This window comes from Fusarium pseudograminearum, chromosome 4 (assembly GCF_000303195.2).
Source record: "Fusarium pseudograminearum CS3096 chromosome 4, whole genome shotgun sequence".
NCBI lineage: Eukaryota > Fungi > Ascomycota > Sordariomycetes > Hypocreales > Nectriaceae > Fusarium > Fusarium pseudograminearum.
This window is the reverse complement of record NC_031954.1, coordinates 7,916,131-7,939,758: the sequence shown is the minus strand read 5'-3', so window position 1 is coordinate 7,939,758 and position 23,628 is coordinate 7,916,131. Positions and strand designations below refer to the sequence as shown.

Genomic DNA, 23,628 nt, shown 5'->3' with positions numbered 1-23,628 from the left:
GCTAAGAGCCAATTATCTGTCGAAACTGATCATGCTGTGATAAGACGGCCGCATACAAGTGACCATGGGACAACAGACAATGTGACTCGCCACGGATATTGGCAGCTATCCAGGAGGCGCTCGCAAGAGGGATACTCGGAGAAGGGCATGCAATAAAGACACGACACGGGAGACAGCTTGATGGTGTTTGATGAGGCAGAGATGAATATATGCTCCCTTGCATCGAGCTGCATCTGACTACATCTGGTACATCTAGTGCATCTGCCTTGCATAGGCGCTAGAGACACTGGCTAGACTTGAACGCGACGATTGGATGCGATGTAAGAAACTGGGTTGACGCTTGTGGAGTTTTAGCTCATGTCCCACAAGGCCAAGGTTTTGATGAGAGTGGACGAATCATCAAGAGGATACTTGGCGGTGACGAGCGATACGAACATGGGCGCGTCCATTAATTGATGAGGTGAGGGGAAGCTGTTGTCAGCCTGAGGCATCAATTCGAAATCACTCGACCGTCATGTCAATGCTTTTCTTCAGCAAAAAGCAATCAGATCAAATCAAATCAAATCATCTCATCTCATCTTGATCTTGATCTCATTAAACACGAAAGTTCGCGATACCAGCATTCCTCGTTTTCCCCTGTAGCCTCCACTAAAAGTTTACAGCACCTTAGTACCTGCTGTAGTGGTCCACTGGCACGTCTCAGTCTCACGCTCACGTTCACGTCGGGTCCAAGGCACGAATATACGCCCACTTTCGCGCTCAACTGCACTGGCCGGGGTCTCCCTTAATCCCGACCCCATCTCCCTCCACGCGCACCTCCCGCACCAAAAACCCACCTTTAGCACCTCTTTTCTACCCGCTCTCCTCCCACTTTTGCCATCATCATCATCCTCCTCTTCCATTTACACGTCGTTTTGCTTTGCTTTGGTTCACGCGATAAACAATAAACAAGCAATCCTCGAAACAAATCACCTTCCTCCACTACTGAACCATGGCAGCTGTCACTCGTCAGCCATTTGCTCCTCTTGATGGGTCCAGACTTCAATCCCTCACAAGCATTAAGAACAGGCAAAATGGTATGTGGAGATGTCGGTCGCCCAGGGTTTGATCGTCGTCACTAACCTTCAACAGCTATCGCTCCTCCTACTGCCAGCAAAGGCAAACGAAAGGCTGACCTGATTGATACCGACGACTTCGAAAATGTTGATCCTTCAGCTTTTGCCAAACGATCCAAGGGATCAAAAGACTTGACCAGAGATATCCTCAAACCTTCGGCTTTTCACCTCAAGACTCCATCTCTACCCGCCCTACCTGCTCTGTCTGCTCCCTCTCCAATCCCCAGTCGCCTCAGCCCAACCAAATCCCGCCGCACTCTTCAAGTAAAGTCTCCTGCAAAGACCAACAGCGGCATCTCAAAGTCCACTCCCGTTCATGCACCCGCTGGTCGATCCCCTACCCGAACCACCAAACGATCTGGTCTTGGACCAAGCCGACGACGCACTCTTGGACGTATTGATCCTCCCACTCTTCTTGGTGCTGCCGCTCCCTTTTCTCTCGATGCCGCCCTCAAAGGCACCATTCCTGGCTATGCTGCCAAGCCGGCTCCCAAAGAACCTGTTCTACCAGACATGAAGGCCAGCTGGTTCTTTGAGATTCACGAAGACACCCCCGAACAAGAAATGACCAACCTCCTCCAACACAGCACATGCACACTCGATATCTCATCCGACGAGGAAAGCGAGCGCAAGCGCAACAGAGATCGCGCTGAAGGTCGCGACAAGGAGAATGTTCCTCCTCCCGATGACGTATCTCAGACTCGTCGCTCACCCAGAGCCGACGACATGATGGTGGAGAAAGAACGCGTCGCATTGGGAGAAATGAGCCCTGCAGACTTTTACGCTGAGGGATGCGACGAGACATCAGTCATCATTGTACCAGCAGATGAGCCAGAGAGCAGTGTTGTGGAGAGCAACGTTCCAGAACTGAGCACCATTCCAGAGTCAAATCTCGAGTCTCTCGAGTCAAGCAGCCTTCCAGAACTCGAGGCTGTTGCTACACAAGAAGATATTGATAGCCTCATGGCCAAGCCTACAGAAGGAACATCAAAAGCTGCTGTCTTGGAACCTATTGAAGGAACAGGAGAAAGTTTTGAGCTATGGGAGAGTGGTAGCGCACATGACGAAGACACAACTTCATGAGAATATCGTATGAGTATATGGAATAATGGATAACGGACAATGATGGACATGTATGTTTTGGGAAATGGGACGGCATTGCGAGCATGGCGTTGGATTGGATTCTCTTCTCGCAGGCTACCAAGCGCTGGAGTTCTGTTTAATTGTGTAGTTACATTTTGTGTTTTGAATCTGAGTTCAATTGATCAAGTCTATGTATTCTCCAACGTTGATCACCTGTGATGTGAATGATCTGATTGACCCCACCACGTGAAAGCACCACTACCTCGCCAAGACAGTGTGCATATCATGTCAGCTTCATCAATACCACCATTTATCATAACAGGCGTTACAGTTGTTGTGTTGGGAAAATCCAAGTGTCATTTGCACTGGCAGGTGGATTGCAATAAAACCGGTACTGATTTAGTGGCTGACATAAATATTAGATCGCTCTTAGTATATGTATGGCCTAAGAGTGGACTAATAATTTCGTCTATATGGCTTCAAGTCCCTATTTTTTAGCAACCCGCCTGACTGGACCTACCCTAGGGCAATATCACAGTCTGTCGAACAATGGGCGACAACAAAAATATCCAACAGACACAGAATATTTAGCATTATTAATTGAGTAACCATTGTCATTAGAGTTGATTTGTCTAGTTTGCATGTACATAGCCTCGATGGGAGCGCTTGATGATCGTGTCTCTCATAGAGGTGTCAAAACACCAAAACCTCATCACGAGTAAGTCGGAGGATCACGACTAAGGGCAGCACAACGCGCAACCACATCCATCGTGTATGAGAGCTATATGAATAGCGAATCTGCTTACATGCAAACCAAACTCTAGAGACATTTGCACCCCTGCCAATCCGAATGACGCCAAGCGCCCGAGCCATTGACATGATATACAAATTTTCATTTTTACTTTGCTGTCTTATACTTGACATGAGTTTTGTCAGACAGACCAGTCTTGCTTTACTATAGACAGTATTGACATCGCGTCTTGCAGTATCTACCTCACCACCCTCACACTCCTTCCAACCTCACCCCTCTCAACTTGCTCAACCCTCGCTCTGACCTTTTTCCAAACCTCCTCGTTGACCTCCTCAACACTACCTCCAGCATCAACAACAACCAGATCCTCCTCCTCTTGCGTCCATCCCTCTCCCTCATCAAGTCCAAGTCCCTGGGCTGCAACGTCCTTGCCGCCCATACTAAGTCCCCAGAACAATTCCCTCACGCGTTTCTGCATACCAGATCTTTCGTACACTTCTCCACCCCATCCACCTCGTGCCTGCGCTTGCTCCTCGGTCAGGTCAAGGAACAGCACAAGGTCAGGACGGGGAAGGCCGCGTTCCGGGGCGCGGGCCCAAGGGAGAGTGAGAGAGGGGTTCTGCTTGGCGGCTGAGTAGACAATTCCTGAGTGATAGTAACGGTCACAGAGGATAGTTGTTCCTGAAGCCAAAAGGGATTGTATTTGTTTGCTAAAAGGATTGTTAGATTTGGCGCTTCTCTGGGTTCGTGGTATTACTCACACAGCTTCCCACCGGTTTGCGCTGAAGAGCAAATGAATGACATGGTCGTCCATTTCTACATTGCTCTTGAGGTAGTTATCAATCATCTGCCCGATGGGTGTAGTTCTGTCTGTGCAATGTTAGCAGAGCTTGATATGGTAAAGGTCAAACGTACCAGGAAATCTCATAACCTTGACCTTTTTACTCTCTTCGACAAATCTTTGCTCCAGCAGTTTCACCTGGGTTGTTTTCCCACTTCGGTCCAAGCCCTCCAAAACGATAAACGCGCCTCTGTTGCCAGCGCCATCTTGAGCGTTGCCCGCAATTGCGGCTGTCGCGAGATCGGTGGTTGAAGACATTGTTGTTGAGAGTGGCGATGGGAAGTGGATGAAGCTGACATTTGATGGTTTATATAATGTTAAAAAAAACAGAGGTTGCCTTGTACCAAGAGTCACAATGTAAGGCATAAACGCAACCTTATTCTCGCACAATACAAAATCGCTGTAAGACCTCCTCAACAGCCCATATCCCCTTCTTCCTTCTTCTAATACTATTAGAAGAAGGCATATTGTATTATGCGAAGTCATGTTGCGTACCTAGCTAGGCAGGTTGTGAATTGAATCACCGAGCACGTCACGTGACACACTCACCGGCCCAAACGTAAATGTAATCGTATATATACAGTCATTATGGCTCGCCTTCCAACAAAGTCCAATGGCTATTCCTCCGATATCGGAGACATCCCCGAATAGCTCAGCTGGAAGAGCGTTCGACTGTAATTGCTACCGTCATCGAAAGGTCACTTGTTCGATCCAGGTTTCGGGGATTCCTTTTTGCCGGAGGCTCAAGTGAAATGGTTCATAGCCTTTAGAGTCTCGAATGCTGCTCTGGGCACTTTATATTTTTAGTAGCATTTTTACTTTGTTCAGTAAGTAACATTCTCACATCGTACGGGAGGGACCCCGAGGAAGAAAAAAGTAAAGCAGGGTACACACATTGACTCGATGACAATCCAAGTATGAGATGCAAAAAGTGAGTCCCCGAAACCTGGATCGAACAAGTGACCTTTCGATGACATATAACAATTACAGTCGAACGCTCTTCCAGCTGAGCTATTCGGGGAGATCTCTGGAACAGAGGAACAGCTATGCTTCGGGACTTCGTGTCGCCGTATATAGACCACGACCGGAGTAGGAAAACGCTTGTATCACTCTGTAGAAGCGCACCCAAGCAGTTAAAGTTAAAGATCATAAATCATAGACAACTTTTATTAACGCCTATCTAAATCTAGTTAAAAACAACAGTCTTGTGACCGTTGAGGAAAAGCCTCTTCTCAGCATACCATCGCACAGCAGCAGCAAGAACTTGGCTCTCAACATTGGAACCCTCCTCGGACAAATCCTTGGGGCTCATGGCGTGGTCAACACGGGCAATGCGCTGCTCAATGATGGGGCCCTCATCCAAATCAGCAGTAACGAAGTGAGAGGTGGCACCAATAATCTTGACACCACGCTCGTAAGCCTGGTGGTAAGGCTTGGCTCCCTTGAAAGAAGGCAAGAAACTGTGGTGGATGTTGATGATACGACCAGACATGGCCTCGCACAATGTAGGAGAGAGAACCTGCATGTAACGAGCCAGGACAATAAGTTCAATGCCGTGCTTCTTGCAGAGCTCAAGAACTTGTCCCTCCTGCTGAGCCTTGGTATCCTTTGTCACGGGGAGATGGTGGAACTCAATTCCGTAGCTCTCGGCGAGGGCGGCATACTCGGGATGATTGGACACAATAACGGGAACCTCCATGCGAAGTTGGCCAGTCTTCATGCGGAAGAGAAGATCGTTGAGGCAGTGGCCAATCTTGGAGACCATGATGAGGACTCGGGTCTTGCGGGCAACGGGACGAATATCGTATTCCATCTTGTACTCGGCGGCGAGCTTGTCAAAAGCTTCAGTGAGGTGCTCGGTGGATTCAGTCTCGGTAGGACCAAAGTGAACTCGCATAAAGAAACGCTCAGATACGGGATCGGAGAATTGCTGGAGGTCGAGAATGTTGTGCTTGTTGTCGGCAAAGATGCCAGTCACGGCATAAACGATGCCGGACTTGTCGGGGCACGACAGAGTGAGGATGTGATCGTTGGCCATGTTGAAGGGCTCTTGGTGTGTTGAATTGGTCTGAATTGGCTGTGAAGGAGTTCAAGTTGGAGTTGGAAAAGAATTGATCGGCGACTCCAGTTTCCGCATCACGACCGAGTATGACTCCGAGTCCACCCCACTGCGGGCTAACCCTCCACTATCGGAGAGCGGGATGTGGATGCAAGAATCTCTGTTTAGCATGTATACTGGGAGTTTATTAGACTTGGGAGTAGCTGGAGTCGAGTAGGTAGACGGCGCAAAGTGATTATTAGAGTTGTTTTCCATATTGGGAGTGATCGTCATGATGCATATCCGATTAAATCTGGTCTCCGCAGTAGTTGCAGCTCAAAAAGGCTGGTCTAAGTGGCATAAACTGACGTACTAATTCTGTCGCTTATGCTTCTAGCGGACAAAACTTCTGGTTTGTGGCATGATTCAAGCTTGAAGTCGTAATGGTTAAAAGAATGGAATCATTGAAGATTGCCGTCAACTGTTCCTGCCGTTTAACCAGTGACTGTCAATCTAGAAGGAACATCCATCTCAATCCGATCACGATGTTATCATCGTCACGTGGCATCGGAAGCATGTCCGTTCCCCCACCTTTCTCAACGTTGATACATTCATTGTTGTTCAACTGCTCTTTCAATATGCATCATGTCGGGTGGCTCCCGAAGCCGAGATGGCTGCTTTAACTGTCGAAAGCGAAAAAGAAGATGTGATGAGGAGAAACCAATTTGTCAAAGATGTCGCAAGATCGGAGATGATTGTGTCTTTCCACCTTCTTCGAATGTCTTGAAGTTTGTTGTGGTAGCGCCATCTGATCACTATATGGTACCAATTGCCCAGAACATCAGCTTCTTAAACCTTTCGACTCAAGAACTCGTTGCTATCTATAATTCCCAAGGCGGTGTCGTACAAAGACCACTTCCTCGCGTCCTTTCACCGTTTCCTCATGAGATGACAGGGATAGAAAATGCTCTTGTGCAGTATTGTGTGTTACAATATACCATGCCGATTGGCTTCTTGGCTGACTGTCATAGACGTTGAAGTTATCTCTGCCAGCAGAGTTTACGTGGATACCACTCGGAATGGCTTCCGTACATCAGTCATACCTCGAATGTTTTACCAGCATTCTCTCCTCTACGCAGTTCTGTCCATGAGTGCAGCAGAATGGTCACAAAACGGCAGCCCCGATTACAGCGGTCTGTCGATGCAGTACAAGGTTCGGGCACTCCACCAACTCCAACAAGCTTTACTCGACTCCCAGGACAGTGAAGGCAACCTACTCACATGTGTTTTGCTGTCATCTCTCGAGATAGCTCATGGTTCATCGATGTGGCTTCATCACCTTCAAGGTGCTCTCGCTCTTCTCAAAAGTTTCGGGGCCAGTATCGACTCGGATGTTGCCGAATTCGTATTGCAGTATTTTCGTTTTCGCTACATTTTGATGGAGACGACTCAGCCGACACATGATGACACAGTCAGTCAAGCGATGACGAGCCTGGCCAGGATTGAAGCAAGTCTGTCAAACGATCGTAATCTCGTTGACGAGCAGATAGGCTGTTCGATGGAACTGGTCGATATTATTAACGAAATTTCGTCGCTCGCCTACATTTCCAAAGATCAGCTATACACCAAAGGCCAAGAAATTGAACAAAGAATTGAGGAACCTTTGCAAGGCAGTGCCGACTACTACCTTTCGAGGAGCGCAGAGTCGTTCAGGATTGCGGCTCAGATCTATCTTCGTTTCGTTTGTTACGATACCTCCATTACACACCCATCAATTCTCGAGCTCCACGAGCAACTCCTCTTGTGTCTTTCCAGCATCATTGTGAAAGGACAAACGAGACGATCATTCCCAATGTGGCCTCTCTTTTTGGCTGGTTGCGCATGTTCCTCTGATCAACAACGCAAGGTTGTGTTGGATCATTTTATTTTGTTGGATAGTAAATGGCCTATCAGCAATATCTCAGCAGTTTGGAATGCTCTTAAACTGATATGGCACACCCGCGACTTGCAATCGACAAACCAAGATTGGAGGAAGGTTATTCGCAAATTTGGGTGGAAGTTGTCTCTGTCATAGATGGTCAGCTAATGGATATGGTCGACTGTGTGTGAAATTCATACTCGATGATTTCAGTTAGTATCAAATGGCAGGCCGCTGCCTTCAGAGCCATTACACAACGTGCGATTATTGTCACCTGCTCTGTACTGAATCAGGGTATACAACTTGCGCGTCTAGGTTGTACAATAGTACCTCGGGCAATCACTCAATCGTACATGCTAACTCGTGCGTGCTGCAAGTCTTACTTCTCTGGGATAAGGGTCTTTAATCCCTTGCCTCCCGTGCCATCAAGGGTCCATCGTGACCACGCCATTGCCCTAGCCGCGATGGTTTGAATCGTAAATCGTGGTATGTATGTTGGCTGACTGCCGTCAATGACTGCAACAGTTGTGTCTGTGTTAGTATCACGGTGTGTGTACCATTAAAACCCTCCACAAGTGGCACATTGATTCAATAGCATCAATTCCAACATCACACCGGTTTTGGTATGGAATGGAACAAACAGTTAGTATGGACGTACAGCATTTGAGTGATGGACAACGCCACTGGAGTTGGTGAACAGGCAGGTGGGTAGCAAAAAAAATAGGGACTTGAAGAAGTTTAGACGAAATAATTAGACCACTCTTAGGCTATATCAGCACTAAGTGTGATTTAATATTTATGTCAATTACTAAATCAGTATCGGTTTTTATGCAACCCACCTGACAGGCAAGTCTAGAACTGATATTGACCCCATTCCTTGGCAAAAGGGAGCTAATGCAGGGACCCCAGCACTCGCAGAGACCAGGTTCTCGACTCTTTTTTTGTCGACCGAATCACATGGCGAACCTCGTTGCGAGGAACTTCTTTTCTCAGTGATACCTCGAACGGGGTAGGGGGAACGGATTAGGATTTGTGCAAACCTGGTAATGCATCTCATATCATGGATATTGGATCCGATATAGATCATCGGAGATTGTCTGTTCTTGCATTGCAATGAAATCATCAAGCAGATAAAGCAGGTTCTCAGCGACACGCACTATACGCGGAACATCCTTGCGCCAAACACGGGCATGTCACCGAGTGATAAGAAGATTCAAACTCTCAAGTGGATGTTGTGCCACGGGTTGAAACACAGAGAATAAGCGCACCAAAAGGCCCGAGCAGAGTAGTTAGAGCTATTCCTGTCAGTTCTGCTGTGATACTATGTGTGGCGATAGCTATGTCAATTGTATTCAATTCAATCGTGGACTGGAATTCTGTGGCTTTCAACTCCCGCCTCAAACCTTGTTATGATGTTCTGTGCCTTGTTCCTGGTTCGAATCGGCTCGGCTCTGGTTTGTAGGTGAATTCTAATTGTCTAGTCAATTGTCAGTCGTTGTGCGGTCGAGTATCAATGATCTACTGAATCATACCATGAGAAACGTGACATCGTATCCGTAGAGGCACACGATTACGGCATCTCGGCTACCAAGAAATATAGTCATTGCTTGGCCCTACAGTCAAAAATACGGAGCTTTGAGGAACAGAAGCTTGGGACATGGGATCGGGGGCGAGTCAGGGCCCCTGGAAAAGCCAAGAATCGGCTCGTGGAGCCATGCCATGCCATGCCGGTGGCGTTGGTTCAGACTGTCGAGAATTAGCTTAGCATTTGAGGAGAGGATGCGGGTAAATCGTCAAGATAGTCGATAATTGAGCCATTTACCATTCGTGGGATTGGATTGGGTCTAGAAAGGCATGCAGTCGTGCCACATGGTATCTGACATTATCTTTGCTTCCAAAGATGTGCATCCAGAAGCCTGCATCAATAATGTTGAGCTGATGGATAAGGGGAACTGGTGATGAATTGGCATTCGTAAATACGTGTATTGCCCTGTCCCTGAATGTACGAGCAGACGAGTATCAATTCAACGCGTATTGTCTACCGATGGAACGAACCTTGTCTCTAGCTTACAGCGAAAAGATGTCGCAGTGATACCATGACTGGAAGACGTAGGACCAACGAGCTTGAGGAAGCTAGAGCTAGATTATGGACCCCAAAGCCGGGGACCCCCGCTGGCTCCTGCTGTAGCTTTCGCCAGACCCAAAGGCGGCAAGCCCTTCCATTAGCACACCCGCTTTAGGACCAAGCGCTGCAAGTCCAGGGGCTTGGCTAGGTTGTTTAGTTAGGGGAAGGTCTAATGCTCGTCCCCCCTCTCTCCTTCCTGCTCTCCTCTTTCTCTTGGGTTTTTCGCGTCACAGTGGCTTGGAAAGAGGCAAGACCAGAACCAAGGTTCCTTCTCTTTATTACGGTACTCTTTCCCGGGATCTTGCTTGCATTGCATTGTAGCTCTCTGTCCCTTGAAACTCTTGATATTCCAACCGCAATCTCGTCTGTTTTCCTACCCATTAGGACAATTTTCGGCTTCTCTCTCTTTTTCTTGGCTCTTATTACTTGACCCTCTCACAACCAATCCAAACGCTGCTCTTACCCACCGGACCTGAACAAGCGACGATCCATTCATCCATGCAGAGAACTGAGACCAACAGGTTATTCCATCACCTGCAGACTACAGTTCTTCTACTCTCTCCCTCTTTGATCAACTGATTGTTTGGTTTATTCTACATTTTTGTCTATAACCTTTGTCGTCTTTGAATCATTGTCATTTTTTTTGTTGCGAAATTCGCTCTTTGCGAGTTTTATTCTTGAATTACCACTTCGTATCGGCACACTTTGCCGGCCCCTAATTACGCCTTCACACACATTTGCGGGCGGCCTCGCATCAATCAACCATTTTCCCAACGAATTTGAGTTTCACTCATAATTTGTCTCGTTTTGAGCATTGAAAAATAAAAGGTATGTACCAGCCGTTGCCAACTGGTGTCACTGTCGCACTTTGCATTGCCTTTCACATGCACATGCACATACACCAGCCATCACAGCCACAAGTCACCTGAGACTAACCATCGCGATAGCTCTCCTGATCAATATTAAACCTTCGTCATTCCCTCGGCCGTGTCTTTCGACAATTACTTTCGACCGTTCAACTTTTTAACTCAAAAATCATCAAAATGCCTTCAAACTACGAAAGGCTCTCCCGCCCTAGCGGCGACACCACTCTGGCTGTCCCTGAAAAGGCTGCTTCAACAACTCTCACAGTCAACGAAACTCCTCGCGTCAGCACAACATCGACGCCTCAGACAGACAAACTCAACCCCTTCGACACCGACATTGAAGTCATGGTCACAAACACACGAACAGAGTCAAACATGCACAAAACATCGAGCAGCCCTCTTGCCAGAAAGACGGACTGCCAAGTATGGCCAGGAAAGGACCACTGGAAGCAACAGGCCAAGGCCGCAAAGGCAAAGAACCGCTGCACCTGTATGGCCCACCTCAGCAAGCGCAATCGCTGGATCGTCAAGGGACTCATCATCCTTCTTGTTGTCGGAATCGCAGTTGGTGTTGGTTTTGGCGTCAGCAAGCCACTCAACGCGCCCATATGGGGCGACAAAGACGACAAGTAAATTCAATTCGCTTCTTCTGTCCAAGCATACTAGACACCTGCCATGGACTTCTTTTATTGCACAAAGGCTTTGTTTGTTTTCGGTTCAATTGCCTAGCGCGCTGGATTTTCCTTTTCTTTCCCACATCATGAACAGGCGTTATGGCGTCACATTTACTTTCAATTGTGGCGGCGAGGAGTGATGGATTACAGAACATTGGGTCTTCTGTTTTTACAGTTTCGCTATTTACTATATGGTATATGGTCAGTAGACTAGAGTCTAGAGGAATAAAGAGTCTCCTCGGAAGGAGACAGGGAACATTCCCTTTTTTCTTTCACAAGCTATCGCGTTGGTGAAGTTGTCGCATGTAGTGTACCCACACGGTTGTCACTGGCAAAGTGAGGTTGTCATAAGCACAAAGAGAAGTCATCACGACCCCCCTGTAGCTCCACCAGATCTTCAGGAACAAGATCCAAAGATGCGGCCCGTAGAAATAGGTCTGTGGGGAAAGGGACGGCGAGATGCAGATTCCCAAGAAACAATGCTCTTGATTTGGAAATGGTGGCAAGGAAACGACCACTCCCAAGAGAGTTGCTGATGGAGGGGATCCACAGGTATCCGAGCCTTCCGCAGGAGGTTGGGAGATATAAGCACTTGTCCATCGCTACCTTTCTTTCTGTGTGGATAGAATGTCTTTCTAAGGTATTGTATTGCTAACAAGAAGCTCAATAAGAATGTAAAAATGGCTTGGGTCAAATGCTGTTTGGCCCAGCAGAGGCTCTTTCTTGTCTTGACCAACCTTTCAACCGAACAGAGTCACTTGTTCAGTCTGCTAAAACCATTGTCCAGCTTTCGTCGCTGCTTGCTCACCGATGTTCACATCTCTATCAAAGACAGCACAAGAATCACCTAATAACAAAGCAGTCGTCCGTACCGAACAAGCAAATACTCAAGATGTCTCTGCTTTATAAATCCTCCCATCACCGCTGCTATCATGCCAAATCACAGCAAATTCACTTCAGAAACTCACTACTACAGATTTCTTTACCACCACAACAATGAGTAACCGTACTTATCTCCCCTTCTCACCCTTCGCATGGCCTATCGTCCGTCGCGATGGCCAGTCCAAGACAGACAAGGCTGTCACTATTGCCATCGTCTGTGGTATTTCTGCGCTTTTCCTCGCTCCACTTGTGTGGTACGTCGCAGCGAGAATTATCACGGTTCGTAGGGAAAGGGCCAAAAAGGCCTCTGGTGATGTCGAGCAGGGCGTTTACTAGATTCGATGGACTGTTGAACGCTGGTCGTTTGAATAGCAAGACTGAATAGACTCACATTTTTGCCCAACTTCTGATTCAACGTACCTACTAACTAATGTATGACCTCCCAGTGATAACTACGGATTGTAAAGCTCCTTTAGCATAAGCCAGTAATTTCAAGCCCCGGGCTTCAGAAAGCTCTGCATCCATTCAGACGCAGTCATGCGGAAGTTAATAGCATAGACATGCAAATTAAAACATTGAATTTAAAAAGAAAATCCTAAAACACGACGTAACCTGTCATATGCAGCTAATCCACCACGACTTATTTCCAGGACAGTGGTGATCCACCAAAACTTACAGGGCTGTAAGGCCTCACTTTTAACATCCGTATGTCTTTATAAACGCCATCCCCCAGAACTCTATGTCAGCAATTACCGCCCAAACCAGGGTTTGCTGAATAGACTTTTTGGGTTGAGACACCGGCTTGATGGGTTATGGATACACCTCACGATTACCGAAGTTGGCAATATCACAAACGACAACAATGAACGCGACAAAGAAAACAAGCTCCTTTCGTGATGAGCAATAATAACAACGAAACAAAGCCTTTGCTTGTTGAACATCCTCTCGCAGACCACACCAAAATGTTCCGCTGTCTACCTTGGCGCAAACCCGTCTCCAACGACGGGAAAGAACTTCAGCGCGGAATGCTGGTTGAAGTGGTGCGCATACACAAGGATGGAGAGGAGGTCTACTCAAAGGAGAATGCACCACCAGACAAGCAACTGTACGATCATCCTTCGTTTGCTTCGTGTGAAAGCAGGTTAACGTCTTCAAAAACAACCCACGAAGATACTCGCAAGCAGCAGCCAACACCACACAAGTCCATCAGACAATTACGGGCAGAACTCATTCAAGGGTTCAACCAAGTCGAAAAACTCTTCGATTAACGAGCAAAACTCGGAATAATAAACGAAATTTGTTCAAAATTTACACGATCTGCCATTCGTCGTCATTCTACGTCTAGCATATACACCCACAAACCAATACGATTAACAGTCGATTGTATCTTGTCTGAAATACCTCAATAGTCCGCCCGTGACCACCTCGGTGAAGCTGGCCACATTAACATGCGGCCCTGCGCCAATACCCATGTTTATCTATTTCCCAGAGGTGATCCTGACCTCTCCCATGAATTCCGTAATAAAGTCAAGTTTGTGTGAAAAGAAACAGGAGACGATCCAGTTGTATGTTATGTAATGACAAAGGAAAAATTGCAAAGCGCTTCAAGGCAATTTGCTTCGACGCTGTGCGCCTTGCGATGCTGTATCGCATATGTAGGTCGTCATGTTGTCAGGTTCAACATGTAAAGTAAAGCTCGTAAATGGCCGTGTCGATTATACAGACTGATATAACAGGAGAGGCTCGCCAACGTTTTCGATTTCGGGAATGGTACACTTTAGGTCGAATGCCTTTGATAGAACAATCTTGAAGATCTGGAGGACTTGTTAGTCAGGGGTTGATGTCAGGTGGGAGCTTTGGACACACCTTCTGCACGTTGATGCTATGACTTGTACTTGAAAAGATTAATGCAGCCCTCATGGCTTTGGCAAATCGTCTCGCCTGTGGTTTGTTAGTTGAGTCAAGACTGGATGTGACTGAACTGGCATACCTGATTTGAGATCTCTTCTTGGTCTTGAGGGGGAAAGTTGACAAAGTGGTCATACTTGGTACCCACAAGAATAGGGATGGCTGTTTTGTTGAACCCTCGTCCCTGTCGATACCACTCCTTGATACTGTTCAATGTGCTCTTGCGTGTAAGATCAAACATGAAGAGAATGGCGACAGCGTCGTTGCACACGAGCGGCAACATGTTGACAAACTCTCTTTGACCGCCGAGATCCCAGATCGAAAAGGTGATTTCCGTGTTGCGGATAGAGATTGTCTTTTCCATAAAGTTGACGCCTAGGGTTTGGATGTAGTCCTCGTCCCAGCTCCCCTCGACGTATTTGACCATCAGAGAAGTCTTTCCGATTTGAGCATCTCCCACCATGCCGACCTTGATCACGACATGGTTACGACCGTTGGATGAAGGTTCGCCCGCGCCTTGCCGGTAGTCGTTGTATGCCTGATGTGCGGGGTTGGACAGGCCACTTGCTGGACGGGAGAGTGGAGGCGCAGGCTGCACAGGAGGTGTGTATCTGGATGAAGGGTCGTCTCGTTGAGGACTGGCAAGTCCCTGATCAAAGGATGTGCTCTGTTGATGATGGAAGCCGTTGCTTGAACCGGGGTGGGGAGATTCTTCGATGCCCCCCATGGTGTCATCTTGAGCCTGAATAGGCAGCGGTACCTCGTGTGGGGGAATCTCCGTCTCCATGATGGCGATTGGAGGAGAGGTAGGGTCGGACACGGTGGCCGTAGCCTCGGAAAAGGTTGAGTCGTCCAGTTTGAAGGTGGTCGGAGGAGATTATTAGAGATCGGGTACGAGATTATCGAAGGAGTGTGGAGACAGAGTCGGTAGAGAACGTGATGGATGAATCGCCAGAAGAGAAATACAAGAAAAAAGAGGTGGTCAGCAGCTCATCAACGGCATCAAGCTAGTTGCAAGCATAGAATGAACAAGGTCGCGCGACGATAGTATAGTAGCCAAGTTGAATTGTTGTAGGTGGTGGAGTCGAACGGAGCAGAAGCAGAAGCCACCTGGATTGAGCTCGAGGGAGTAGTGAGACAAGCAAGGCGCAGGGTATGAGACAGAGATTCAGCACGTATTGAACATGTAGTCTAAAAAGAGCGAATCTCTGGTAAAGTCGAGTCGTGTCGAGTCGAGTCAAGATGAATGTCAAGGTCCAACGTCCGAGGTAAGTCAAAGTCAATGTGGGCTAGAAGGTTGTAGCAGCAGGGGAGGGGGTCACTATCCGTCCGCTGACGTTTGGAGAGATGATGCCCTGGAAGGTGTGCAAGCGAAACAAAGCGGGACGGAATTTCAAGGCACCGGCTGTTGGTACAACTGACGGAAATGAACGTGTTGGTAGGTAGAATTAATTTACAGCACAACAATACAAAGACAGAAACGTGATGGTGCTTCTTTCTCCTGGATGATAAGCTTTGACTAACTAGTCTCTGCTTATGCGTGAAATGTTGGGTTTGTTGATATGGATATGGTGGAGTGGTGGTGTTTTTAGCTTTCGGGACGCGTTGGAGGGCGCGTTTAGAGCAAATGGTTGGTTGAGACGACACAATCAAGCTATGGCTGGCTGAATAAAAACAAGTTCTTTTAGATCTCAATTGTTCCTGTAATTCCGACTTGTATCGGCAAAGAAGTTGTGTAACCCAGTATCAAGCCCAACTCATCATGCAGAATCTCGTAACTATTTGTGGTGGAGTAAATAGCAACCGTCTTGTTTGTTATGCAACAGTGACTGTGGTGGTAAGTATGTCTGCTCAGTTATCTCAATACTCTATCACTTTACAGTTATTGAACAGCCGTGAATAATTAGCCATCACTTGGCTTCTGTCGAATACCTTTCAATGATTAGACGCCATGTCCATAACCTTGATATTCCACCCTAAACAGACCCAGCGTCTTGCTTGATCCAGCTGTCAATAACCCCACGCTTCCAAGCGCCGGGGTATCGTTTCGTTTCATTGGCTCACTGTTTCATCCGAGCCTCATGTCTTGACGAATCCCTCGGCAAACGGTATTAATAGAGTAAAAGTGCCGAATGATTGCATTCCATCAATGCACCTGGGTTTGGGTGCTCTCTTTGCAGGTCAGTACGTATATGCATGAGATGCTTGCTGACTAATCCCGAAACCCACATCGGCCCATCTCCGCATGCCGACCGGGACAAAGCTTGAATCTCTGATATCACTACATCATACCTCACAATCGACCACCACAATGGCTTCAATCGCTCGCTCTCTGCGCTTCGCCGCCCCTCTAACAAGGGGTATCGCTCCTCGCGCTCCCATTGCCCGCCCTATTCGAGCTTTCTCCTCCACCAAATTGAGTATGCAGATCATCAATCTTCCCACCTTCAATTGCAAACTAACAACCCAGGCCTCGCTCGCAAATACACAAAGGACCACGAATGGATCGATCTCTCCGCCGATAAGAAGCACGGTTTCGTCGGTATCTCAGAGTACGCTGCCGAGCAGCTCGGTGACGTAGTCTACGTTGAGCTCCCCGAAGCCGGTCAGTGGGTTGAGCAAGGTGACGCTGTCGGCGCCGTCGAGTCAGTCAAGTCTGCCAGCGACATCAACGCTCCCGTTCGTCTGCGCGTTATCCAAGTCAACGATAACCTCGAAGAGAAGCCCTCCACGATCAACAAGGTTCCCGAGGACGATAGCGCCGGTGGTGGTTGGATCGCAAAGGTCGAGGTTGACGAGGAGGGCGCCAAGCAGTTTGAGAAGTTATTGGACGCCGAGGCTTACAAGACGTTTGCTGGAGCCGATTAAAATAAATCACCAAGGAAAAAGAAAAAGAGAAGCACAGCACAGCACAGCACAGTACAACATAGACTTGTCATACCGGGGTATATTTGGGTTAATTCATGACCATCTACTGATCTATCATCACTCATTTGACTGTCTCCGGCACCTGTCGGGTCTCGTTGATGGCATCCAAAATCCTTTGCGCTCCTTGTTCCACCAACGTCTCTGCCACCTTTTTTCCAAACTTGTCCGCCTCGTCGTGCGTCTTGATGGCTTCTGATATCTCACAATCGACGCCCTCGTCACCTCGGAGGGAAACAACTGTAGCCTTCATTCGTAACTTGTCGTCGATCCACTTTGTCTCGACACCAATGGGAACACTGCAACCGCCTTCCAGCGCTCTCATGAGAGCTCTCTCTGCCTCACACGCCAGCGCTGTTTGCTCGTTTTCGATGGTCTTGAGGAACCCGAGAACCTTTTCGTCATCACCTCGGCATTCAACTCCCAGCGCACCCTGACCAACAGCGTATAGGATACCTCCGTTTTCGGACTCGAGGAATTGTGTGATATGGTGACCAAGGTCCATTCGCTGCAGACCTGCCGCTGCCAAGATAATTCCCGTCAGGTCGGGGTCCTCCTCGAGCTTTCGTAGTCGAGTCTGAATGTTGCCTCGGTGGTCCTTGAACTTGAGTGTCGGGTAGCGTCGAACCAGCTGCGCAATGCGGCGTACACTGCTTGTACCGATGATGCTTCCAGCCGGCAGATCAGCAAGGGTCTTCCAACCGTGCTTGTCCTGCAATTCCTTCTTGATCACCAGTGTATCTCTCGGGTCCTCGCGGGACGTGACACATCCGAGCACGCAACCTTCGGGGAGAACAGTCGGCATATCCTTGAGCGAATGGACGACGATGTCGAGTTCCCTGTTGACGAGTCTCTCCTCGAGCTGAGATGTCCACAAGCCCTTGCCGCCAAAGTTGTAAAGGGCTGTGTTCTGGTCGCGATCGCCGGTGGTCGTCATGCTGTGGATAGGGAAATCATGATCGGGGAATCGTTGCTTCAAAGCGTCGACGACGATTTGGGTTTGGGCAAGAGCAAGAGGGGACTTGCGAGTACCAACGTTTACAACGCCTTTGGGAGATTGGATTTCGGCCATGGTGAAGCTGTGAATTGAATTGACGATGCAAATGGATGATACGGGTAGCTTGGAAGCTTGGAGGGGCAAGTTGAGCTTTTCGGATGATGGTGGTGGGGTACAGTGTGGAGTGCGTGTTAGTAGTTGACACGGTATAACCGATGCCGAGAACAATATCATGATGTCGAATTAGTTTACAACCTGAACACGATAGAGGACATGTAAGAATCACGCGGAGATACAGCATCGAGTGTTATATCATATCTCGGCCATGATGCTGACCAGACGGGCATGAACCGATGTCACTCTGGACGTCTTGAGCCTTGGCATGAGTTCAAGAGAAGAGGACTGCCGAGTGGCAGTTGAACAGGCTCTTTACAACGAGTGTTGTAACGTGGAAGAGACGATCTAAACAGATGATGAATGGCCATATAAGACCAGACATCAGCTCGACCCAACAGTTGAAACAGAAACAGAAACAACCCAATCAACCACACTCGCTACAATGAAGCTTCAACTTTCTCTTCTCGGGCTGGTCGTCCTGGCCTTTGCAAAGCCACAAGATCCTTCTGATCCAGCCCCTGCCCCTCCAGTATCATCTGCACCAGCTGAACCTCCAGCTCCAGTTCCAGTCCCCTCTTCTCAGCCGACTCCTCCCACGTCTCCGGTACCTGCTCCTCCAGCTGATCCAGCTCCGGCCCCTCCACCTGCGGACCCAACCGCTGCACCTACCCCAGAAGGACCAATCTGCGAGTGTGGATATACCTACTGTGCTGCAGTTCTTAAAGCGATGCCCGGTATGTATCTATACTACACTGACAAACACAAGGCTAACATCCCGTCCCCAGAGAAGCCATGGAGTGATGATCAACTGTCTTCTGCGTACTGCAAGACCCCTAATGCTGTTTGTAACGGGCAGTCACCAGCCAGCAAGGTCGACAACGCTTTGTTCATTTGTCTTTGTGCCGAACCTGACCAAAAGGTTGGAGATCACATTGAACTTTTGTGCGGTTGTGATGCATGTCTCAATGTTGGGCCTGACTTTAGAGGACGGTGCAAGAGTCCTTGCAGAGCTGGCCACGGAAAGGGAGGCAGTGGTGGTGGGAAAGGAGGTGGCAAGATCAGAGGAAACAATCGGATGGGCTTTTGGTAGAGATGAAGTGATGGATGTAATGGCGGATTGAGGAGGAAGCTTTACATGATTCAAATTGACACAGTCTTTACCATGCTGTTAAAGTCCGCTCACCGTTGCGTACCTCTCAAGACATGTAGTCAAAACACCCATCTGCCCCGCTTGATGCTATGCAGTCTAACTTAAACACTGAATCCACTCGAAGCTATCGACATTCATGCTTATCAATGCAGTCGATGTGGACCCGGCAATGTTCCATGAGATTCTTGTTCATCTTTCTCTCTTACACAATCCAATCATTTCACAAGATCTTCATAGTAGAAGGAAAGAAGAGAAAAAATTGTCCTCAAACGTCAGCTCATGCTCTAAAGAAACTAACTAGTTCGGCAGCACCGAGGTCTTCAACCCCGGCGAGCCCCACAAGATGACCGGTACTAGACGGGGTTAAGTGCCGAGAATGGACGGGCAGGCCCGTTAGTCTGACGTCAGAAGGTCTCAGAGCTCCCAAACGGAAGAGTTTGTCATGTTTGGAAGCATAAACGGTTTCGAATTGCTCCGACTTTGGGCAAGGATCTGGTCGTGGAGGCGGGGGACGAAGTTTATATAAAGCCTTGAGATGCGTCATGATTCCTCATAGCATATCTCACTCATACTCATATCATACTCTTTCAACTCAAAAAACACTCACTCACTCACACTTACACACACATAACAAATACCCAACCAACATATACTCAAAATGGCTCCCAAGGTTCTCGTCGTTCTTACCAGCCAGTCCAAGATGAACAATGGCAACCCCACCGGCTGGTACTTGGTACGTTCCACCTCCTCAAATGCAATTCATCATACTAACCACAACAGCCCGAACTCGCTCACCCCTACTATGACCTCGTCAACGCCGGCGTCGAGATCACCGTTGCTTCTCCCGCTGGCGGTGAAGCTCCCCTCGACCAGGGCTCCGTTCAGATGTTCAAGGAGGATGAGGAGTCAGTAAAGTTCCTCAACGAGAAGAAGCAGGTCTGGGAGCAGACAACCCCTCTCAAGGAGTTCCTCGGCAAGTCTTCCGAGTTTGACGCCATCTTCTACCCTGGTGGTCACGGCCCCATGTTCGATCTCGTCAACGACGAGACGTCTATCAAGCTTATCGAGGAGTTTTACAAGGCTGGCAAGCCCGTCGCTTCCGTCTGCCACGGTCCTATTGTCTTCACCCAGGTCAAGATTGACGGAAAGCCTCTGCTCGAGGGCCGAGAGGCTACTGGCTTCAGCAACTCTGAGGAGGATGCTGTTGGCCTGACCAGCGCCATGCCTGTTCTCCTCGAGGATGAGATCAAGCGTGTTGGTGGGAAGTACGTCAAGGCTGACGACTGGGCCGAGAAGCTGGTTGTTGATGGACAACTCATCACTGGCCAGAACCCTGCTTCTGCACACGTTGTCGGCAAGGCCATTCTCAAGGCCATCGGCGCTTAAATAATGAATAGTTATGAATAATAATAAATAATCTACCATCCATTTTCTGACTTCACGTCCAAACATCGCAGTCAACTACTCTCCCATTAACGCCGCCGATCGCACATGCACAGCTCAGACAAACATCTCTCAGATAAAACGATTTAGATAAAATTAAATAGTCATTATAAATTATAATTAATCCTTCTTAAAAACCTTTTCGAATCCAGTCAAGGTAAATCGGTAGCGCACCTTATTCTCCTTTACACGCTCGATCGCCTCAGCACATGCCTTCTCGGAGATGTCAATCGTCTCAACCCAAGCAACAATGTTCTTCTCAGCAGCAAGCTTAAGCATGGCGTTCATCTCCTGGTTGTTACCGAGATGGCTGCCGGTAATCTTACCAGCATTACCAGCAAATGTACCGGCAGTAAACTGGGGAAGGGGCTCATCGGGAAGACCAACGTTGTGGAACTCGCCGCCGATGTTGAGTGTACCCATGTAGGCGTTCATGTCAAACTTGTGTGTCATGTCGGCACAGTTGAGGATAAAGTCAAAGGTGAACTTGTACTTGTCGGCCCATCCCTCCTCAGAGGTGACGATGACCTCCTTTGCGCCCAGCTTCTTTGCATCCTCGACCTTGGAGGGGGAGTGTGTCATGGCGTAAACCTCAGCACCCAAAGCCTTGGCCCATTGAACACCCATATGGCCGAGACCTCCAATACCAAGAACTGCAACGACCTTGCCTGGACCAACGCCAGCTCTCACGAGAGGAGAATAAGTGGTGATACCGGCACAGAGAAGAGGAGCGACCTGCTCACTCTTGAGAGCATCGGGGATCTTAAAGGTAAAGTACTCGTGAGCACGGATGTGAGAAGCGAAACCACCATGAGCGACACTACCATCAGGGTATTTGCAGTTGTAAGTGTCGACCATGTCAGGGCAGTAGTTTTCGTTCTTGTTGTTGCATAGCTTGCACTCGAGGCAAGAAGAGACCTGAGCACCAACACCAACACGGTCGCCAACCTTGATCTCGCTGACCTTGTCACCGACTCGTACGGCCTTGCCGACAACTTCGTGGCCGACGCAGAGAGGACCCTCAAAGTCTCCCCAGCCGCCAGTGACGGTGTGGACATCAGAGCCGCAGACACCGCAGCATTCGATCTCGACATCAATATCGCGGTCTCCCCAGGTCTTGGGTGTAAGGGTTTGCTTCTCGAACTTGTTCCATGATTTGGGGCTGTCGACGCAGAAGCCTTCGAAAGTATCAGGGTAACCCATTTTGGCGAAGTGGAATGAATTGGACGGAATAAAAATGAATAGTGGTGTAGATTATCTATCAAGGTTCTCTCTTCCAGCAGCATTTATACCATTTCTTCCCTCTTGTTCATGACGTCTTGTAAGTGAGGACGAGTCAAATGTCTATGACGCTCAGCGGTTCAAATGCTCCGACGCACGGGAAGCGTCGTAATTGCACCGAACGCATCAATCGTTTTACCCACCATTCTGAGGCTTAATCGGGTAACCCGTCGTGACTAAGTCCTTGAAGAGTGAGCTTGCAATCGCGATCTTGAAGCTCAGAATGGAAGCTGGTGAGAGATGGAGATAGCAGGGTTTGATGACCTGGCTAGAAGTTTAGCGTGGAGACTCCCGACAGGCCGATGCTGATCGAATGACGTAGACGACCGTTGTGTCGGAATCGATTGGCGAAACCATTTTTGAAAATGAGGTTGACGGGGTATATGATTCAGGTGCGTAGCAACGGTGATCCCATTTGACTCAAGGATAATCGTCTCCAACTACCTTTTGCAGACGACACATGTTCAAAAAGATGCAAGTGCCATAAAACTTGCACCTCCTCTCCATAAGTTTGTCGAAAGTTGTAGTTCTTTTGTTGCTTTCGCGTCCGATTGTAGGGTAGTCGATACCGCAATTTGACAAATCGTCACCCTGGTCCTGCTACTGGGGGCTTCAACGATCCACAGCTCGCACATAAATCGCAAGAGTGTCATTGTGATAGTAGAGGGTCGTCAGAGGTTAGTCAGTTCACCACGTCAAAGCTATGGAGCTTGCCATGCAGTCAGACTGGTCAAATGTTAATTGATCAAAGGTGACCTCGGCTAGATACCAATGCACAAGCATTTGTTTGGTCGCGATAGCAAGCTGATCATGAAGACCGAGGTTGGTCTCTAGTATGGGCATGTTGGATGAGATTGATCCTAAATTGCATCGTTAGTTTGATCTAGCTTGGACTTACCATTAGGACTGTGCTCGAATGAAGATGTAATTTGCACGTGATAAGGCCAGCATCTGTTATGCTGCTGTCCTTTACCAGTACCTCACCTCTCGCCCATGTGGGACACTGCCTCATTTGTTCTCCGTTCAACTCGGTCCGACTGGAGCGCTTACTTTTCAGTAGGGGACACTGGGTGATAATATAGATCAACTGAGGACTCGAGCTAGGTATAGCTTGATGGTGGGCAGCCACAGCAGACAATCAAATCGATGGCGATGTAGTCGGTTTAATGAGGACATGAGTATATTAATGCCACATATTGTTGGCGATGGCGCCTTATGGTAGATGCTCGAGGCCTTCACTGGTCGCTGATTGACTGTCCAGATCAGATTGCGAGTCGTATTACTTGTATTAAAGTTGATCAAAGGTAAACACGGCTTCAAGATGCAACACTCGTTATGGCTCATTGCAATTCATCTTGCGTTGTTGTAGCCAGTGTGAAGTGATGGGTTGTTGGTTGAACGAGCACCGTGATCAGTAAATAGCAAGAACGCCTTCGCAACCAGCTCATATTTGTGCTATGAAGCCATCATTACGCCACCCAAAAGGCAGAGGTGAAAAGTATGACAAAGAATAG

At 48.3% G+C, this 23,628-nt stretch overlaps 14 protein-coding genes across 14 annotated transcripts, besides 4 other annotated features; 9 read left to right on the top strand and 5 right to left on the bottom strand.

Moving 5' to 3' along the window:
• Positions 1-542: 542 nt before the first annotated feature.
• Positions 543-567: a microsatellite.
• Positions 568-991: 424 nt separating this feature from the next.
• On the top strand, positions 992-2,198 carry FPSE_07136 (uncharacterized protein; the record flags this gene model as incomplete). The annotated part of the gene is made up of 2 exons (XM_009260254.1): positions 992-1,076; positions 1,132-2,198. 2 exons carry the CDS (start codon positions 992-994, stop codon positions 2,196-2,198), a joined length of 1,152 nt encoding a protein of 383 aa, XP_009258529.1.
• A 989-nt stretch (positions 2,199-3,187) lies between these two features.
• FPSE_07135 (uncharacterized protein) lies at positions 3,188-4,048 on the bottom strand (the record flags this gene model as incomplete). The annotated part of the gene is made up of 3 exons (XM_009260253.1): positions 3,188-3,659; positions 3,711-3,819; positions 3,865-4,048. The coding sequence occupies 3 exons, from the start codon at positions 4,046-4,048 to the stop codon at positions 3,188-3,190; spliced, it is 765 nt and encodes a 254-aa protein (XP_009258528.1).
• A 928-nt stretch (positions 4,049-4,976) lies between these two features.
• Positions 4,977-5,828, bottom strand: FPSE_07134 (uncharacterized protein; the record flags this gene model as incomplete). The annotated part of the gene is made up of 1 exon (XM_009260252.1): positions 4,977-5,828. One exon carries the CDS (start codon positions 5,826-5,828, stop codon positions 4,977-4,979), a length of 852 nt encoding a protein of 283 aa, XP_009258527.1.
• A 645-nt stretch (positions 5,829-6,473) lies between these two features.
• FPSE_07133 (uncharacterized protein) lies at positions 6,474-7,902 on the top strand (the record flags this gene model as incomplete). Its single annotated transcript, XM_009260251.1, has 2 exons — positions 6,474-6,810; positions 6,860-7,902. The coding sequence occupies 2 exons, from the start codon at positions 6,474-6,476 to the stop codon at positions 7,900-7,902; spliced, it is 1,380 nt and encodes a 459-aa protein (XP_009258526.1).
• A 3,012-nt stretch (positions 7,903-10,914) lies between these two features.
• On the top strand, positions 10,915-11,370 carry FPSE_07132 (uncharacterized protein; the record flags this gene model as incomplete). The annotated part of the gene is made up of 1 exon (XM_009260250.1): positions 10,915-11,370. One exon carries the CDS (start codon positions 10,915-10,917, stop codon positions 11,368-11,370), a length of 456 nt encoding a protein of 151 aa, XP_009258525.1.
• A 1,037-nt stretch (positions 11,371-12,407) lies between these two features.
• Positions 12,408-12,629, top strand: FPSE_07131 (uncharacterized protein; the record flags this gene model as incomplete). The annotated part of the gene is made up of 1 exon (XM_009260249.1): positions 12,408-12,629. The coding sequence occupies one exon, from the start codon at positions 12,408-12,410 to the stop codon at positions 12,627-12,629; it is 222 nt and encodes a 73-aa protein (XP_009258524.1).
• Positions 12,630-13,255: 626 nt separating this feature from the next.
• FPSE_07130 (uncharacterized protein) lies at positions 13,256-13,561 on the top strand (the record flags this gene model as incomplete). Its single annotated transcript, XM_009260248.1, has 1 exon — positions 13,256-13,561. The coding sequence occupies one exon, from the start codon at positions 13,256-13,258 to the stop codon at positions 13,559-13,561; it is 306 nt and encodes a 101-aa protein (XP_009258523.1).
• Positions 13,562-14,008: 447 nt separating this feature from the next.
• Positions 14,009-14,988, bottom strand: FPSE_07129 (uncharacterized protein; the record flags this gene model as incomplete). The annotated part of the gene is made up of 3 exons (XM_009260247.1): positions 14,009-14,107; positions 14,160-14,234; positions 14,284-14,988. 3 exons carry the CDS (start codon positions 14,986-14,988, stop codon positions 14,009-14,011), a joined length of 879 nt encoding a protein of 292 aa, XP_009258522.1.
• Positions 14,989-15,416: 428 nt separating this feature from the next.
• Positions 15,417-15,443: a microsatellite.
• Positions 15,444-15,963: 520 nt separating this feature from the next.
• Positions 15,964-16,104, top strand: FPSE_07128 (uncharacterized protein; the record flags this gene model as incomplete). The annotated part of the gene is made up of 2 exons (XM_009260246.1): positions 15,964-16,038; positions 16,084-16,104. The coding sequence occupies 2 exons, from the start codon at positions 15,964-15,966 to the stop codon at positions 16,102-16,104; spliced, it is 96 nt and encodes a 31-aa protein (XP_009258521.1).
• A 408-nt stretch (positions 16,105-16,512) lies between these two features.
• On the top strand, positions 16,513-17,069 carry FPSE_07127 (uncharacterized protein; the record flags this gene model as incomplete). The annotated part of the gene is made up of 2 exons (XM_009260245.1): positions 16,513-16,621; positions 16,672-17,069. The coding sequence occupies 2 exons, from the start codon at positions 16,513-16,515 to the stop codon at positions 17,067-17,069; spliced, it is 507 nt and encodes a 168-aa protein (XP_009258520.1).
• Positions 17,070-17,099: 30 nt separating this feature from the next.
• Positions 17,100-17,131: a microsatellite.
• A 59-nt stretch (positions 17,132-17,190) lies between these two features.
• FPSE_07126 (uncharacterized protein) lies at positions 17,191-18,198 on the bottom strand (the record flags this gene model as incomplete). Its single annotated transcript, XM_009260244.1, has 1 exon — positions 17,191-18,198. One exon carries the CDS (start codon positions 18,196-18,198, stop codon positions 17,191-17,193), a length of 1,008 nt encoding a protein of 335 aa, XP_009258519.1.
• A 484-nt stretch (positions 18,199-18,682) lies between these two features.
• On the top strand, positions 18,683-19,330 carry FPSE_07125 (uncharacterized protein; the record flags this gene model as incomplete). The annotated part of the gene is made up of 2 exons (XM_009260243.1): positions 18,683-18,974; positions 19,026-19,330. 2 exons carry the CDS (start codon positions 18,683-18,685, stop codon positions 19,328-19,330), a joined length of 597 nt encoding a protein of 198 aa, XP_009258518.1.
• A 718-nt stretch (positions 19,331-20,048) lies between these two features.
• FPSE_07124 (uncharacterized protein) lies at positions 20,049-20,776 on the top strand (the record flags this gene model as incomplete). The annotated part of the gene is made up of 2 exons (XM_009260242.1): positions 20,049-20,123; positions 20,171-20,776. The coding sequence occupies 2 exons, from the start codon at positions 20,049-20,051 to the stop codon at positions 20,774-20,776; spliced, it is 681 nt and encodes a 226-aa protein (XP_009258517.1).
• A 147-nt stretch (positions 20,777-20,923) lies between these two features.
• Positions 20,924-20,958: a repeat region.
• Positions 20,954-22,036, bottom strand: FPSE_07123 (uncharacterized protein; the record flags this gene model as incomplete). The annotated part of the gene is made up of 1 exon (XM_009260241.1): positions 20,954-22,036. One exon carries the CDS (start codon positions 22,034-22,036, stop codon positions 20,954-20,956), a length of 1,083 nt encoding a protein of 360 aa, XP_009258516.1.
• Positions 22,037-23,628: the final 1,592 nt, after the last annotated feature.